We start from the raw sequence: 14,300 nt of genomic DNA, 5'->3' as shown, positions 1-14,300 counted from the left end.
CATTAAAAGCCTTTGCATCACAGTTGATGCTTCTGCTCTTGAACTTTATTTCTGACAGCCCCTTGGGCTACCCAGTGGAGGAGAAAAGAGCTGTAGTGCCTTCTTTATAGCATTTTTCCTGGGTCATAATCCAGTTCTCTTCAAGCTGGAAGGAGCTTGCAGAGGGAAGCTGTTCTCAGAGAGCCTTTCTACTTCTTGTAATGCTTCTGTGAAGCAGAGTGACAGAGAAGATCCTTTCTGTATTTGAGGAATTAGTTTAAGCTCTGCTTTAAATTACTGAAATTGCTTTCAAATTGAAAGGACAAAACTTTCTTACTTTTCTGTTAAAGAAAATTGCAGAAGCAACATCTGAAGAATACAAATAATCTAGCAATTAGAGACAGTCTCAAAAGTGATTATCACAGGATTGCAGAAATCATGCATGAGATGAAAGAAAAGAAAAAGCAACGATGTCTGGATCTTGAGAGGCTTACCCATATCGTCACCTGCATTGAGGAGGAAATTCTGCAGCTACACAAAAAATATGAAAGGGCTATTCAGCAACAAAATGAGAGGTATACATGGAAATTCGATGTAATGTAGTGTTTAATTTTGATATTGATGGATCAACACTGTTTTTAATAAGAGCACTCCACATAAGGATTACTAAAAGACTGCCTCACTGCAATGTTTCACTGCACAGTCTGCCTCACTGCAAAGTCAGGGCTGCTTTGCGTCACACAGAGATTTTTACCTACTGGTGAAGGTGTTCACTCTTCAGAACTATTAGTAAAAAATATGGTAGCTTGGCTACTGATTGCCTTGAGAGCTTGTGGCCTCCTATTCTATTTGTGCTTTGTGCACAGATAAGGTTTGAAAATGCAGAAGATGTAAAGCTCCCTGATCATGTTAATCCATTTTTAAATGAATGCTGTGGAAGGCCAGAAGAACTTTAAGAATGATATGAGAGATTAAAATAATCTTTGTAACTGTGTGTTCTCTAATTTTCACATTGTAGTTATTTTGTTACCTGTTTAAAATGTCATGATCTTAATTTCTTTTTTAAATCTTTGTACATTTTCCTGGATTATTACAGTCTTTCAGCATCACCAGTTATGTTCTTGAATGGAATATACTAAATAAGAGTTAATTTTAAACATATGTCACCTTTTAATTTTCGACTTATTGCAGTGGTCTTCTGCTCAAAAATCGAGAAGAAGAACTGTGCATTTTGTATGAAAAAATAAACACGCAAGAGATGTTGTGTAGAAATGGAGATATTGAGATGCAAGTTATGGATGAGAAGATCAGATTTCTGAAGCTGAAGATAGCTGAGAAAAAAAGACAGATTAAATTGTGGTCCAAAGCACTCCCACTGAAGAATGCCCTGGATGCACATCTGGTGGTACTTCAGATACAGGTTGGTGGGAAAGAAAACCTTTTTTTTGTTTGTTTGCTTGTATTAGTCTGTATTTTAAAACTTCAGGTAATTTCATAGAAAACAAATGTCTGCATGTACAAAGTTTATTCAAACAGAAAGTTCAGTAATACACCTGTTCTAGTAATACACCTAGTCTAACACTGATGTACGTTTGCAGCTTCGGGTATGTGAGTTTCTTGCTTACATGTAGCTGGCTGATAACGCTTTGTTATGCACATGCCAAATGCTCCCTGGGTACGGAATCTCAGCTAACCCTCCCCATAGCCTGAAAAGTCAGTATGACTAAGCTGGAGAATGGGAGTCATGGAGAAAAAATGGGAATGTAGATAAAATCTGTTAAAACTGTATTGATGGGGGTAGGTGGAGGGGTGGGAGATATACTTAGCTCTTCAAATGCCTAAAATAATAACTCAATTCACACTTGACCCTGAGCCTACTCTGGAAACTCCGCTGCCTACAATGATATAATCCACATATATTTTCTTCTACACAAAAACAGTGTAAGTTTTAGTTCTAGTTACAACATGACATTAAACAACTAACAAACTGCAGTGTTTGGGACATTCTTTCCTTGCTTTGTGAAATGGCTCATTTACTTTTGACCTTATCTCCAGATGGAAATTTTTTCCATACATATTCTGTTAGCGTCTGCACAAAGTCCTAAATTGGGGTGTACCATTGCCTTTCGTCGTTGCATCGGTGGGAGCTGTGACTCACTGTTAAATAGTGGTTGCACTATTCTGTTAATTTGGGTAAAATTTTAAAATAAAGAGATTGCATGCTCTGCTAAAAGAATAAAATGTTGTACAGTGCCTTGTGCAAATTATAGCCCAAAGAACTTCACAGTGCCATTCCAGATTTAAACAATGAGTAGAGGGAGTATGAAAAAAAGACAATAAACTAAAGAAAAAAAAAGAAAGAGATGTTTTCAGGTGAGATTTAGAATAAGACTGAGAGTCACTGAGTCAAAGACAGTAACAAAATACAGATGATTTTTGTAAACTGACGGTGTCAAACATGAAACTTTGATTTTTCTGTTCTGCATTCCTAAAACTTTCTCCTTTGTGATGAGGGTTCACGTGAAGCCTGAAGTCACTGTTAAAAGGAGGCTATTGTTACAGGTGCTTTCAATCTTTTTGCAATATTGACATAAAATTAAAAAGTAGGAAAATACAGAATGATGTGATATTACACATGGAGTAGTCGTAATAAATGTTCCCAAAAGTCAGAGATTTTCCAGTGAAGAATGGCAAATAACCAGTTATCAGCCTTTAAAATGTAAGTGGATACTGTGGTTGCCAAATAGTATGTGATTCAAACTGGCCATTAACCCAGCCATCTCCTTATGCACAACTGTTCTAGCATTAATACTCTTCCTCCCACTGCCAATAGCCATTATGTCTAGTGAGAAACAGTTTCAAATTGTTTGGCTTTACCTCCATGATTTAAATAAAAGCCATAAGCGTCAGCCTGAATTCTGGTGTTGGTTGCTAAATTCAGAATGCTAATTTCTGTACCAGTTACAGATTTTATGCCATGGTGAAATCCAACTCGGCATCTCATCAGTTATGGTGTGCAAAGGCTCTTATGATAATGATCATTTCCACAAGACTTTGGCTTGATGTCGTGAATACAGATCTAAACCACTTGTCTATGAAGCCAAGCTCTGACACCAAGCTGAAATCTGAAGAGGTGGTAACAGAAACTCCCTTTCGACTACCATTTGTCTGTCTTTCAATTCAGAGAGAGGATCAGTCCACCACAAGACTTTGAAACCCTGATTTCTACCAAAGACTACTGGATGTCCTATGACGCAGACTGTAAATCTTGTTTCTGAGTTCTCCTCTTCATTTTTATTTCTCCATTCTGTTGCGACCTTGTGCAGGAGCCAGCATGCCCAACTGTAACTTGGTGCTAGAAGCCCACTGAACAAATTACCCAGATAAGTGAACGAGGTCTCTTTATTAACGGAAAGAGCTGGGTGTCTTTGCCTCCAGATGGAGATGCTGATAACCTTACTTAGGCAGCATGATATTCCTCTTGCAGGTCTTTATTTCTCAAGGCACCTACCTGTCCCCAGTGATTGTATAGGAAACTTTGAATCATGTAAGAAGGATGCTACAAATGGCTTCTGCATTTGAAATACAGTTCAGAATTAGGCAGGCTGAATCCTGCACCTATACCTCTCAAATTTTATTCTTCCTTTTTTCCTACCATTCCTGTCTCCCTAAGTTTTGGATTTTTATCAGACATTGTCATCTTATTATTATATGTCCTATTTTTCTCCTCACCTGCATTTCCCAACCATTCTATTACCCCAGAACTTTTTTTCCTTTTTTCTCATTCCACAGGGGAATTAAACTTTCTGGTATTGAATGCTGAATGATTTTCCAACAGATATCTGTCATTGGTAATAGTTGAAATATATAGAGAGACATCTGAAAGGAAAACAAAATCCAGTCTCATGAAATAGAAAAGGTTTCGGTATTTGTTGGTTGTCTACGTTTCAGTGAGATCTTCTGAATTTTCTGGACACACAGTTTGAATCTAAGTCTCACATATTCTCTATAGATCCTTATGGAGAAACTGACCCCCTGTCTTGGTGGCTGTGGTACCCATTGGGAAGGTGAAAAGCACAGGTCAGGGCTGTGTGCCAGTTCGGGAAGAACAGAAATGTCACCTGGGTCGTCTACATTCCAAATCACCTGCTTAATCATCAAACTGATGGATGTTCCACTCTTACATTTTTCATCAGAAGCTGCATATTTCCACCAAAGAGCAAAATGTTGGTGGATAAATTTTAACTAAGAAAATACTGTTGTCTTAAGCAATACCAGACTTGTTCTCAGCAAGTGCTAATAAGGTGGAGTACGTATGTTACTACCAAGGCAAAGCATTCAAAATAGAAACATTTAGAGGTACCTGGTGAGATTCTAAGGTGGTTTTCTCTGGGCATAAAACTATGTAAATTTTAATTGGGCCTGCACATCAAGTGACTGTTCCTGCTGGCTGAAATGACCCATGAAAACTAATCTGCCTTCATGCATCAATGAGAAATACTTAGCATTAAGCGTTAATTAGTCCAACACATAGACCTGCTGAGCTGTCAAGGTGCTGTAGATGGGACTTTCGTGCCTCAGAGTTCAGCTGACATACAGGGACTGACAGTTTGTTTGAGGCATTTGGCACCAACATTTGTCCAGGTTTTAATACAACCCCTTGAAAATCTCCAGACTACATCATCACAGTCACAGAAAAATGGGGCTAGTAGAGAGGTAGAGTTCCTCTAGGCAATCCTGTTCCAAACTCCAGCATCAGACGGCCTGTCATTCCTGAGAGAGCTAAGTCGTGCTTTCAAACCACCGCTGGGAAACTCCAAGTTTCCCCAGCAAGGTATCCCAGTGCTTCCTTAGCACTGGATTTTCTTAACCATTAGCCTGGATCTTTCTTGTTGCAGTGTAAGCCTGCTGATCTGTATTCTGTCCACAAGAGACATAACAAGTGGAACATTCTCCTTCTCCCTGCAACATTTCATGTTACTGGAAGACAGTTAATCCTGTTCCTCTCCCATCTTTTTGCTAGGCTACATAACGCTGTTTCTCTCCATCAACCCTTACAGATTTTTCTTAGACCATTCTTTTCGTTTTGGCAACATGGTCTGTATTTTTCTTGAGGTTCAGTGCCTAATATCAGTGTCTGAGAGTGAAAGGATACATCCAGACATCTTGCAGGTTATACTTCTGCTTGTGTGTCCAGGTATGGTGGTAGCCTTTCTTGTAACACCATGACATATTGATTCATGTTCACCTTATGACTGAATGTAACAGCCAAACTCTTCTCTTAAGAAAGGGTATCTAATCAGTTGGCTTTGATTCTGTATTTGTACAGGTGATTTTTCCTGCCTACATGTAGCATTTGTTATTTAATACTCTTTGTTCAGACCTTTTTTCAGACCAATGTAATTTTGAATTTGAATCTTCCCCTCCAGAAAGTATTTGCAGTGTCTCATTGTAGTGATGTAGTACTTACCTTACATTTTCATCAAGACTGTGTTTCCTTAGCTTGTTTATTAGCATGTCATATGAAACAATATCGAAGCTATGTAAAACATCAAGATGTATGATACCTACCATTTGCCATCCACACACCTGTTAAGTTTTCATGGTAGGAAACTGGTCTGGTTTCGCATGACTCCACACACCTGTGTGGGCTGTTATTCCTACCCTTTTTCTTTTGTAGCCACCCGCAAAGGAACTTTAATGATTTGCTACAGATTTATTCTTCAGAAACAGAATCTAATTATCTATAGTACCATACCACCTTTCCCCCCGTTTTTAAAAACAGGTATGACACTCTCCCTTTTCTAGTGCTCTGCATACCTCACCTACCTTCTCTGAATAACCATCAGTTCTCCACTTTTTCAGGCAGGTCCCTTTATCTAGATATGTGTTCCCTCTCATCTGTTCTTCCTTCAACAATTCCTCCTGACTGATTGCAATCAAACATAGAATAGCCTCTCTTGTTGAGCCTTTTCCTATCCCCTCTATCAAATCCACTCCAAGAAAGAAGGCATTTTTTTTTGTTTTAAGATTTAGAATCTTTTAGAACCCAGATGAAGTCTTGTCCAAGGAAAATAGGAGAAATTATGAGAAAATAAAGAAAGATGCCTATAGTCACATCACTTCAGCAGACACAGAATAGCATGGTTATCTCTAAATGTGCTTTGTTTTCCATACTTTTGGATTAGACTGTGGCTAACCACTCCCAATCCATATTGCATTTAAAAGTAAGCCTAGTATTTGAGTTTAACAAGAAACTTTTTATTGATTTTTTTTCTAGTTTGGATTGTAGTTTTGTTGCAATAGTCCTTCTTCTCTACATTAACTATTCAATCCTGCAAAATTTTGCTTGGTGAGCTGTCCCTAACCTCATTAAGGCACCACTGCCTCCAACAAAGCATTTTCAGCTGAGCTAGTGGTTGAGAAATTTGGCCTCAGAAGTGAAACCTCACTGGGAGCATACCTGCATCCTGTTGTTTGTGCTAGTCCTGCTCTTACATTCTTCCGCTCTGTGTATTATTGAGCTTGAGTTTTAGATGTTTATAATTAAAATGAATAAATCTTTCAGTATGCCTGAAATCAGTCACACACTGAATGGCATTAATTTTAAACTGAATCACGACTGGACAAGGAACTTGTTTATTACAGTCATTTAAAGTTTTTACTTTTTCTGCTCTTAGACAAAGTATAAAAGAAAAAGCAGTATGAAACTTTTTTACCAGAAAAATAAGTATTTAAGACAAGTGTTCTGGTAGTGTTCCACAATCACCTAAGACGATCTGTCCGTTCTCCCTTTTACAGTTAAACATGACTTGTTAATTTCCAGTGAACAAACCCCATCCTGGTAGCAACATCTAAACATTTAATTTGTCTTTTTTGCAAACTGTTCATAACTTTAAGAGCCAGTGACCACTTATTTCCTTAAAAATATCATCACCTGCAATTCCTGGTTAGAATTTACAGCAACTTACTTGGGTCGTGTTATGTTGGAGCTAATAGATCAAAGTCAGAGGGGCAACATGCTGACGGATGGCCAGGTGCATTTCAAAGCACAAAAAACTCCACCACTGGCAGTCCTGCAAGTCCCAGTCACTCCTTCAGCGAGTATTTACGTGAAGCGTGGATGTCCATCTAGCCTGTTCTGGGAAGTGTTGTTCCATGGGAAGGGCTCACATGGGAAAGGTCAGGGAACACCTGCCTCTCTGGGTCCCAGGAGTACCACATCGCTCAGTGTCTGTCCCCACTGAGTCACTTCAGGACACGTGCTGGGAACTTTAACGTAGAAAACCTGATGCCTGGAGGGATGAGACCTTCAGCACTAACCAGCGGGGAAGCGGGACTTTCAGATTTAACTTGCAACCAAACAGGCACTTGTATCCTTCCTGCATCCCTAAATGGATCCTGTAGGTCAAACAGAAGATTGTAGGGATAAAGGAAGACCCCTCCCATATCAAACATTTGGTGTATTCCTGAAGATAATGGAAGTAGCCTGAGGACAAAGCAGCAAGTGGGACTCCACTTCTGGCAGACAGCAAGGGTTTGCTTCCATCCTGCAACTGTCACACCACTGTCTCCTTTAAAAAAATTAAAAATGGCTCATCATCCCTTGTATTAACCCCTCTCCCTGCCCCTCCCCCCCCCGCCCCAGCACAAGGAAATCTTGTCTGTTAGTGTTAAGAAGCTCTGCGGGGACCTGCTCAAACCATGAGTCCCAGAGGAGCCCCAGGCGCCCACCGCTGCCCCGCGCAGCCGCCTCCACCACTGATGGTGCTGCAGAGACCTGGGGAAGGAAGCAGACAGCGGTGGGAACTCCCACCCTTCCCGGTGCTCCTCTCCCTCCTCAGGACAGAGCTGTAGGTGTGGTGGGTCTCAGCTCTCTGCCCAGCCCCAGTGACCACACTCCATCCCCCACTAACAGCAGCTGTGGAGCGTGGCCCTGAGCCTGCCCCGCTACAGCCCACAGGACGGGATTTGGTACAAACCACCTGCGGCTCTTCAGCCAGGCCACCAGCAGAAGGTGAAGAAGCCATCAGTCCCTGGGACAGCCTTTTTCTGACTTCCCAGATGTGTTCAGAAGGTGGAAATCATCTTTGGTCCAGGGCTCTTGCCATGCTACCTGGTGGCTCAGAGAAAAAGCTGCCTCTGTGTGGCTGAATTATTCATACACAAGTTTAGGTGGTTGTGTTGCACATGGAGAAGGAATCAAGGGAACAAGCGTTCAAGACATTTAAACCATTAATAAGATGAAGCTGATTTATATTTGTGCTTTATAAGGAAGACCTGTAACACAACCCACTGTTTTTCAGATTCCCATTCATTAGCAGTAGGACAGGAGAATGATGTACGTCCATCTCTGGTTTCATAGGGAAATGTTTCCCAGTGTTTGACCAGTGTTGTTTTGCCGAGTCCTGCACCGCCCAGGCATCCCAGCAAGGCTGGAGTCTTGCTTCCAAGCCCAGGTATTGGCAGTGCAGCCACCCACGGCACACCCAGGCTACTTTAGTGCGGTTCTCCTGGTGTAGGTCATTCCATCTCCAGTCATGTAGTAAAAGCAGGGCTTTTGGCTTCTTGTCTGAAAAAATAACTGTTGTGGCTTTTTGTTTCCCAGTATTCCCAGTGCAAAGACAGGATAAAACAGATGGAGGCAATCTTTGCTGACCCCATGAATGAGACCAGAAAGCGGGAGTTGGGAGGGAAGGACCCATCTCCACCTGAGCTGCTAAAAAAGATTGAGCAGGTAACATCACTTCTCACGTCACAAGTGCTCACACTGAGTGACCTCTTCCAGAAAAAGCAAATGGTATCTTTTATTTTCAAAATAAACGTTCTGTACGAGGAATTACAATAATTATAATTGGCTAATGGGAACTCCAGCCCAGAGTGTGCTTTCAAGGGCAACTCGATGTGGGACATTTTGACCTTCCAGCAGAGGGGGAAGTATATGGGCTCGGTGTACTGCACCTGGCTCCACAGCAGCCCCTGGGAGCTGGTCCATTCGCATCATTAGCACAGACCCTCCTGCTTCGCTACAGGAAGGCACAGAGAAGGCGGCAGAGGGAAATAAATGCTGAATAATGAACTAACAAATGAAGTTGTCATTCTGCTGCAACTGGCTCCTGGCTGTTCCCCTGCAATGCTCAGGCTGTGAGCGGGAGGCAGACCCACTGCCCTCCTAACCAAGTCCGCATATGTGACACAGGATCAAACATCCTTCTTGGACTTCGGCTGTACCGCTTTGTTTCTGTGCCCAACAGGGAGCCCCAAAACAGACCTACACGGTAGGGGCAGTCGGGCAGCAGAGCAGCTGCACACCTGCTGGCAGCACCACCAGCCCCTGCCAGAGCAGGTTTCAGCGTGAAATTAAGCTTCAGGTCCAATGTCAGGGCACCTCCTGTATTGCGCGTGGGGGGAGGTAAAGGAATGGGAAGACCAACCACGGTGTTTTCTTATATGTTATTGTCTGTCCCATTTACAGGGGCACCCCCCCCCCCCCCCACCCCCCCCCCCCCGTATGTAGTGCCTGGGGAGATTCACACAGGGCTGGGGAGGTATTAAGGTACCGGTGAGCTGGGAGCAGTATGCATCTAAGTCCTCCTTTTGAAATCCAGTTTGTAATGATTTACCAAGAAAGTTTCCCAGTATGTACTTGAGGTTTTTGCTTTACTTTCACCTGTTCCTTGACAAGAGGGAGCTCGGGAGCCCAGCAGGCTACACCAGAGCCTGCTCTTACTGACCCACACAGTAGAAAGCCAGGTTTCTTGGAGTGTAAATGTTCTCTTTCCATCTCCTTGTGTTTTTAAAGTCCTTTTAGTTACACAGTACTTTCTCTTTTAGTCTTTGGAACCCATACTTAGGTTTTTTTTAGCAGCAGGAAGGAAAAAATATTATTTAAAGCAAGAGCTGAAACCTTCTCATTACGGCGTGACTCAAGGAGCCAGAAGCTTAAAAAACCAAACCAAAACAAATATCACTAGAAAAAAAATAATTGCTTTCAAGAAAATCACAGCAAGGCAGTAATAATGCTGGTGTAACCCCCTGACCCCAAAAGGGCCTGGTCCGATAAGGAAGAACTGTTCAACTGACAGTAACCAAATGAACCAACTTTGGCCTGGTATTTGGCAGAGAGGGTGAAAATCTTGAGAAAACTGATGAAGTGATTATTTATGGCTGTTCACCAATACTATTTCAGCAGCTCTCAAAGCAGTCACAGGAACTCCTTGTGTTGCACCTTCCCCTGTCATTCACCTACACCCTGTATCCTCCTCCTCACTGCAGTTAGAGGTGGAGCTGGTGCAGAAGGAGGAGAAACTGCTGGAGATGGATTTTCTCTACGAGCACGTTTCCCGGCTGACGGACAGAATCCGTGCCACAGCGCAGGACGGGAAGCAGGACACGCTGCTGTTAGCTAAAAGGGTAAGAAGGGCATTGCGCACTCTGCTTGCCAGCCTGGACAAAATGAAATAATATCTGGGCAAGGGGCACGATGACTCACTTGCAAATTACAAAAGTGGCTGGAAATAGTGAGAGGCAAATCACGTTAGTCTTCAGAAAGTATGGACATCAAGTAGTAACAGTAATACATACCAAAAACATTAGGTGAGTGTAGTTCCTGTTTGAAAGTTGCACTGTTAACTAGTACCTTTCACCAAAATTTAGGATTAGTTATTCCTCAGGTAGGTGCTTAGAAACTCGGTAAAATCCTCCTTTTGCACATGCACTTAACAGCCCATCTACACCAAACACTTCAAAAACTAAAAAGAAATAGGGAAAAGCCAGGTAAGCTCTAGTCCAACATACAAAAAGATACATTTGATACCTGGGTCAAAGTTTCTTTGTTATTTAGGTAGGGAGAACCACACAGGAATGAAATATTATTTTCAATACTTACTTTTAGATATTATAGTATTTCCTTTTAACTGCCAGTAATATTGTTTGGGGGTAAGCAAAAATCCTCTCACCTTGGCCTCTGTAATGAAAAAGCTCCAAATAGAGCAGAGCTGAGTGAAAGATAGGAAAAAAGTGTAATGTATTTAATGTAAAACAAGGCCAGGGTTGATATTTTTTTTTTCCCTTAGGTGTTAGGTCTGGTACTCAGAAAGGCTTAGAAACAAAACACATCTCTATAGTAAATCTTTAATTTTCCACAGACAGAGAAATGACATGGCTGTTATTTGGATTTGTGAAATCATGGCCACAGGCTAATAAACTACTGTAAAAATGGCAGCGTGCCAAATGTTACATTTGAGCGCTCTGACTCTCCCAATTCCATGTTAGTTAGTTAAGAAACAGTTTTGTTGGGTTTTTTTGTTCAAGTCATCCTCAGACTCAAGGATTCCTGTCCTGCTCCTCTTCTGTTCATCCCCCTGCTGAGGATAACTTCCAACGCGCAGCCCCGCTGCATCTGCATTATCACTCGGTTGTTGTAGGGATCAGGCTCCCTACACCTTTATTACAGAGTTAATTGTGCACATGGGCAATCGGAATCTGGGTTTAACGCCTGCCTTTGCGGGCGGTGGGAGTTTTGCTGTTCAGCTGAGAAGGGCAGAAGATAAACACAAACTTGCTTTTCTGTACCGTGTATTGGTAAATGCACCCTTTATAGATAAACGCGACTTTTTACACAGGTTTCTATGGTGCCAAGTGTACACAGAAACACACATCCTGTTTCATTAAGTCATTTTCAAGTATGAAATAATTTCTAAAACCAAGTCAAGCTGGACTTGTTCTCACATAAATACTTACCCAAGTGTCATGCCAGTAAGTGTCTAGTGAGAAGCCCTAACTAAAATGCAGCTGTTACTTATTTCAGACAAATGAGCTGCAGAAGAAGATAAAGGACAGAACCCAGAAGATGATGGCTCTTGTTGCAGAGCTGTCCATGAAGCAAGCACTCGCCATCAGACTCCAGGAGGAAATGCGAGACAAAGAACAATTTTTGATGATTGTTTCATCAAGGATAGATCAAGGCCTTCCCCCTCCCAAAGAAACAGAAAATGAGTGGTTGAAGGTGTTACGCAATGAGAAGATGCAGAAAGAAGCAGCTGAAGCAAGAGCGAAAGTAAGTTTTTACCATCCGTTGCAATTAGATCCTCAGCCCCATCTTTCACTGCTCTAGCCTGTCGTTCTGCAGAGCCATGCTAACTCCCTGCAGAGCTCTCCCCTGCCACACACACTGCTCCAGGAGTCAGCGGCGATGGTGGTGCAAAGACAACTGCTAAAGCAGAACACGGGGTTTGTGGAGCTTTACCTGCAGTGTGGCACAGCGCTTAGGGCAGATCACTGACCCTTACGGAGAGAACACATTGCACTGAAAGGCAGACTTCCCTTCAATTATTAGAATCACAGAAGGGTTTGGGTTGGAAAGGACCTTAAAGATCATCAAGTTCCAACCCCCCTGCCATGGGCAGGGACACCCTCCACTAGACCAGGTTGCTCAAAGCCTCATCCAGCCTGGCCTTGAACACCTCCAGGGATGGGGCATCCACAGCTTCACTGGGCAACCTGTTCCAGTGCCTCACCACCCTCACAGTGAAAAACTTCTTCTTAATCTAAATTTACCCTCTTTCATCTTATAACCGTTACCCCTTGTCCTGTCCCTACAATCCCTGATAAAGAGAGTTTCCCCATCCCTCCTGTAGGCCCCCTTTAGGTACTGGTAGGCTGCTATTAAATAGCTATTTACTATTAAATTACTATTAAACTAATTAGCATGACCATGTTTTGGGATAATGGGTGAGACAGCCATCGGTGAAATATTGCTTTCCATTTGATTTCAAGGTAAAGCTGCAAAAGGTGGGGTGTGGGGTTTGGGAAAAATAAGTTTAGCACCTTCCACATACCAGCTGCAGTGAGCATCGGATCAGAAGTAGCAGGAAGTCAAATTGCTGGGTAAGACACCAGGTAGGCAGGGCAGCACATCAAACAGTGCTCCAGATTCTACCCTGCTGGATGTTGTGCCTCCTTAGTTGAGGCCATTAGGGATCCCTGAGCAGAGAGCTCCCAGAGAAGAAAAAGTAATATAAAAATTGTGTACTGATGTGTGTACTGAGGGAACTCTTGCTGATGGGAGATGAGCTTTGCTATAGGAATGCTCTAGTTATCACTCCGAGGAAATCTGAAAGGTGCACAAAGCTGGGAAAGGAACACACTGTGCATACACTTAAAGAACTTGAAGTCTGCAGTAAAACTTCTCTGTCATTAACACTTCTCCTCATACCATGACGCAGTTTCCTTTCAGTGCTGTGGATACCAGCTCACTGCAGTAACTGTATTTGGGAACAGCTGCTGTCAGCGTCAATACAGCGTGTTTTGAAGCATCAGAACAATTATCCCATTCCCGAGAGATTCTGTGCACACTTACTACAACTTTTATAAGTTAATCTAATCTGTTTTCTTAGCAAATAACGAAAGCATTACAGGCTCAAACTGTATGCTATTTGAAAGGACAAACACATGTATCTACATGGTCAATAACCCATGCTTTCCTTTCGGTGAACATTTAAAACCTCTCTGGGTTTCCTGATCAGCTAAGGATTAGACTAACGGTGTTTCCTTCGTTAGGCATTCTGTACGTTAGCTCAGGAGAGTACTGGAATTTTAAAGCATATAATCACTATGGGATCAAAATGTGCTTTTTTCACAGCATGCTGCAGAAGAGGAACAAGCTGCAGCGCCTGGCTGTGTCCACACGACAGCTGAACAACGCCCAAACGCCTACATCCCAGATGATGAATTCAGTCTCCCAGTGCCGCGGCCCTACGGCGCTCTGGCTCCTTTCAAACCGAGTGAAGTTGGTTCAAATATAAGACATTTCAGAAAACCTACTGTAAAGCCGATTGAAATCTGAACAGCACCTAAAGTAGGAGAGGCCACTAGCAGTTGCTGAATCTCAAGGTCAATAGCATTTACACTACACTGAAGGAATGTCCATTCATGTTTAGCCAAATTCCATACTGAAAACACAGTAGTCGTTAATGCCTGAAGCATAGCTGAATAGTCAGTGAGACAAAGTTCCCTTCTCCTGGCTAGAGGTGCCTGGTATCCCAAATGCAGTGCAGTATTTTAAAATGTTAAGAAAAATGAGGCATCATCGTACTATGCTTTTTTTTTTCAAGGTAAAGTTTTATTGCATCTGATTATATTTTATAATACATTTCATTAAAAGAAAAGGCTAGAAAATCTTCTCTTGTTATTAATATAACACAAAGTCCCCACCGCTCATACAAATACACCAACACAGCTTTCTGCAGTCTGGGACTGGAGCTTACGCTTGTCAGACAAATTTCAATTATATTGAGAAAAGTATTCATTCCCTCCATGCA

General features: G+C 42.2%; 1 protein-coding gene across 1 annotated transcript; it reads left to right on the top strand.

The window, feature by feature from the left end:
- Positions 1–329: 329 nt before the first annotated feature.
- CCDC146 (coiled-coil domain containing 146) lies at positions 330–13,825 on the top strand (the record flags this gene model as incomplete). The annotated part of the gene is made up of 6 exons (XM_010074866.1): positions 330–554; positions 1,171–1,399; positions 8,588–8,716; positions 10,255–10,392; positions 11,789–12,037; positions 13,622–13,825. Coding segments are annotated over 6 exons (1,174 nt in total), but the record flags the coding sequence as incomplete, so codon positions are not given.
- Between the last annotated feature and the right edge of the window lie 475 nt (positions 13,826–14,300).

Source organism: Pterocles gutturalis, unplaced genomic scaffold (genome assembly GCF_000699245.1).
Source record: "Pterocles gutturalis isolate BGI_N339 unplaced genomic scaffold, ASM69924v1 scaffold43722, whole genome shotgun sequence".
Lineage (NCBI taxonomy): Eukaryota > Metazoa > Chordata > Aves > Pterocliformes > Pteroclidae > Pterocles > Pterocles gutturalis.
This window is presented reverse-complemented; position numbering and strand designations above follow the sequence as displayed.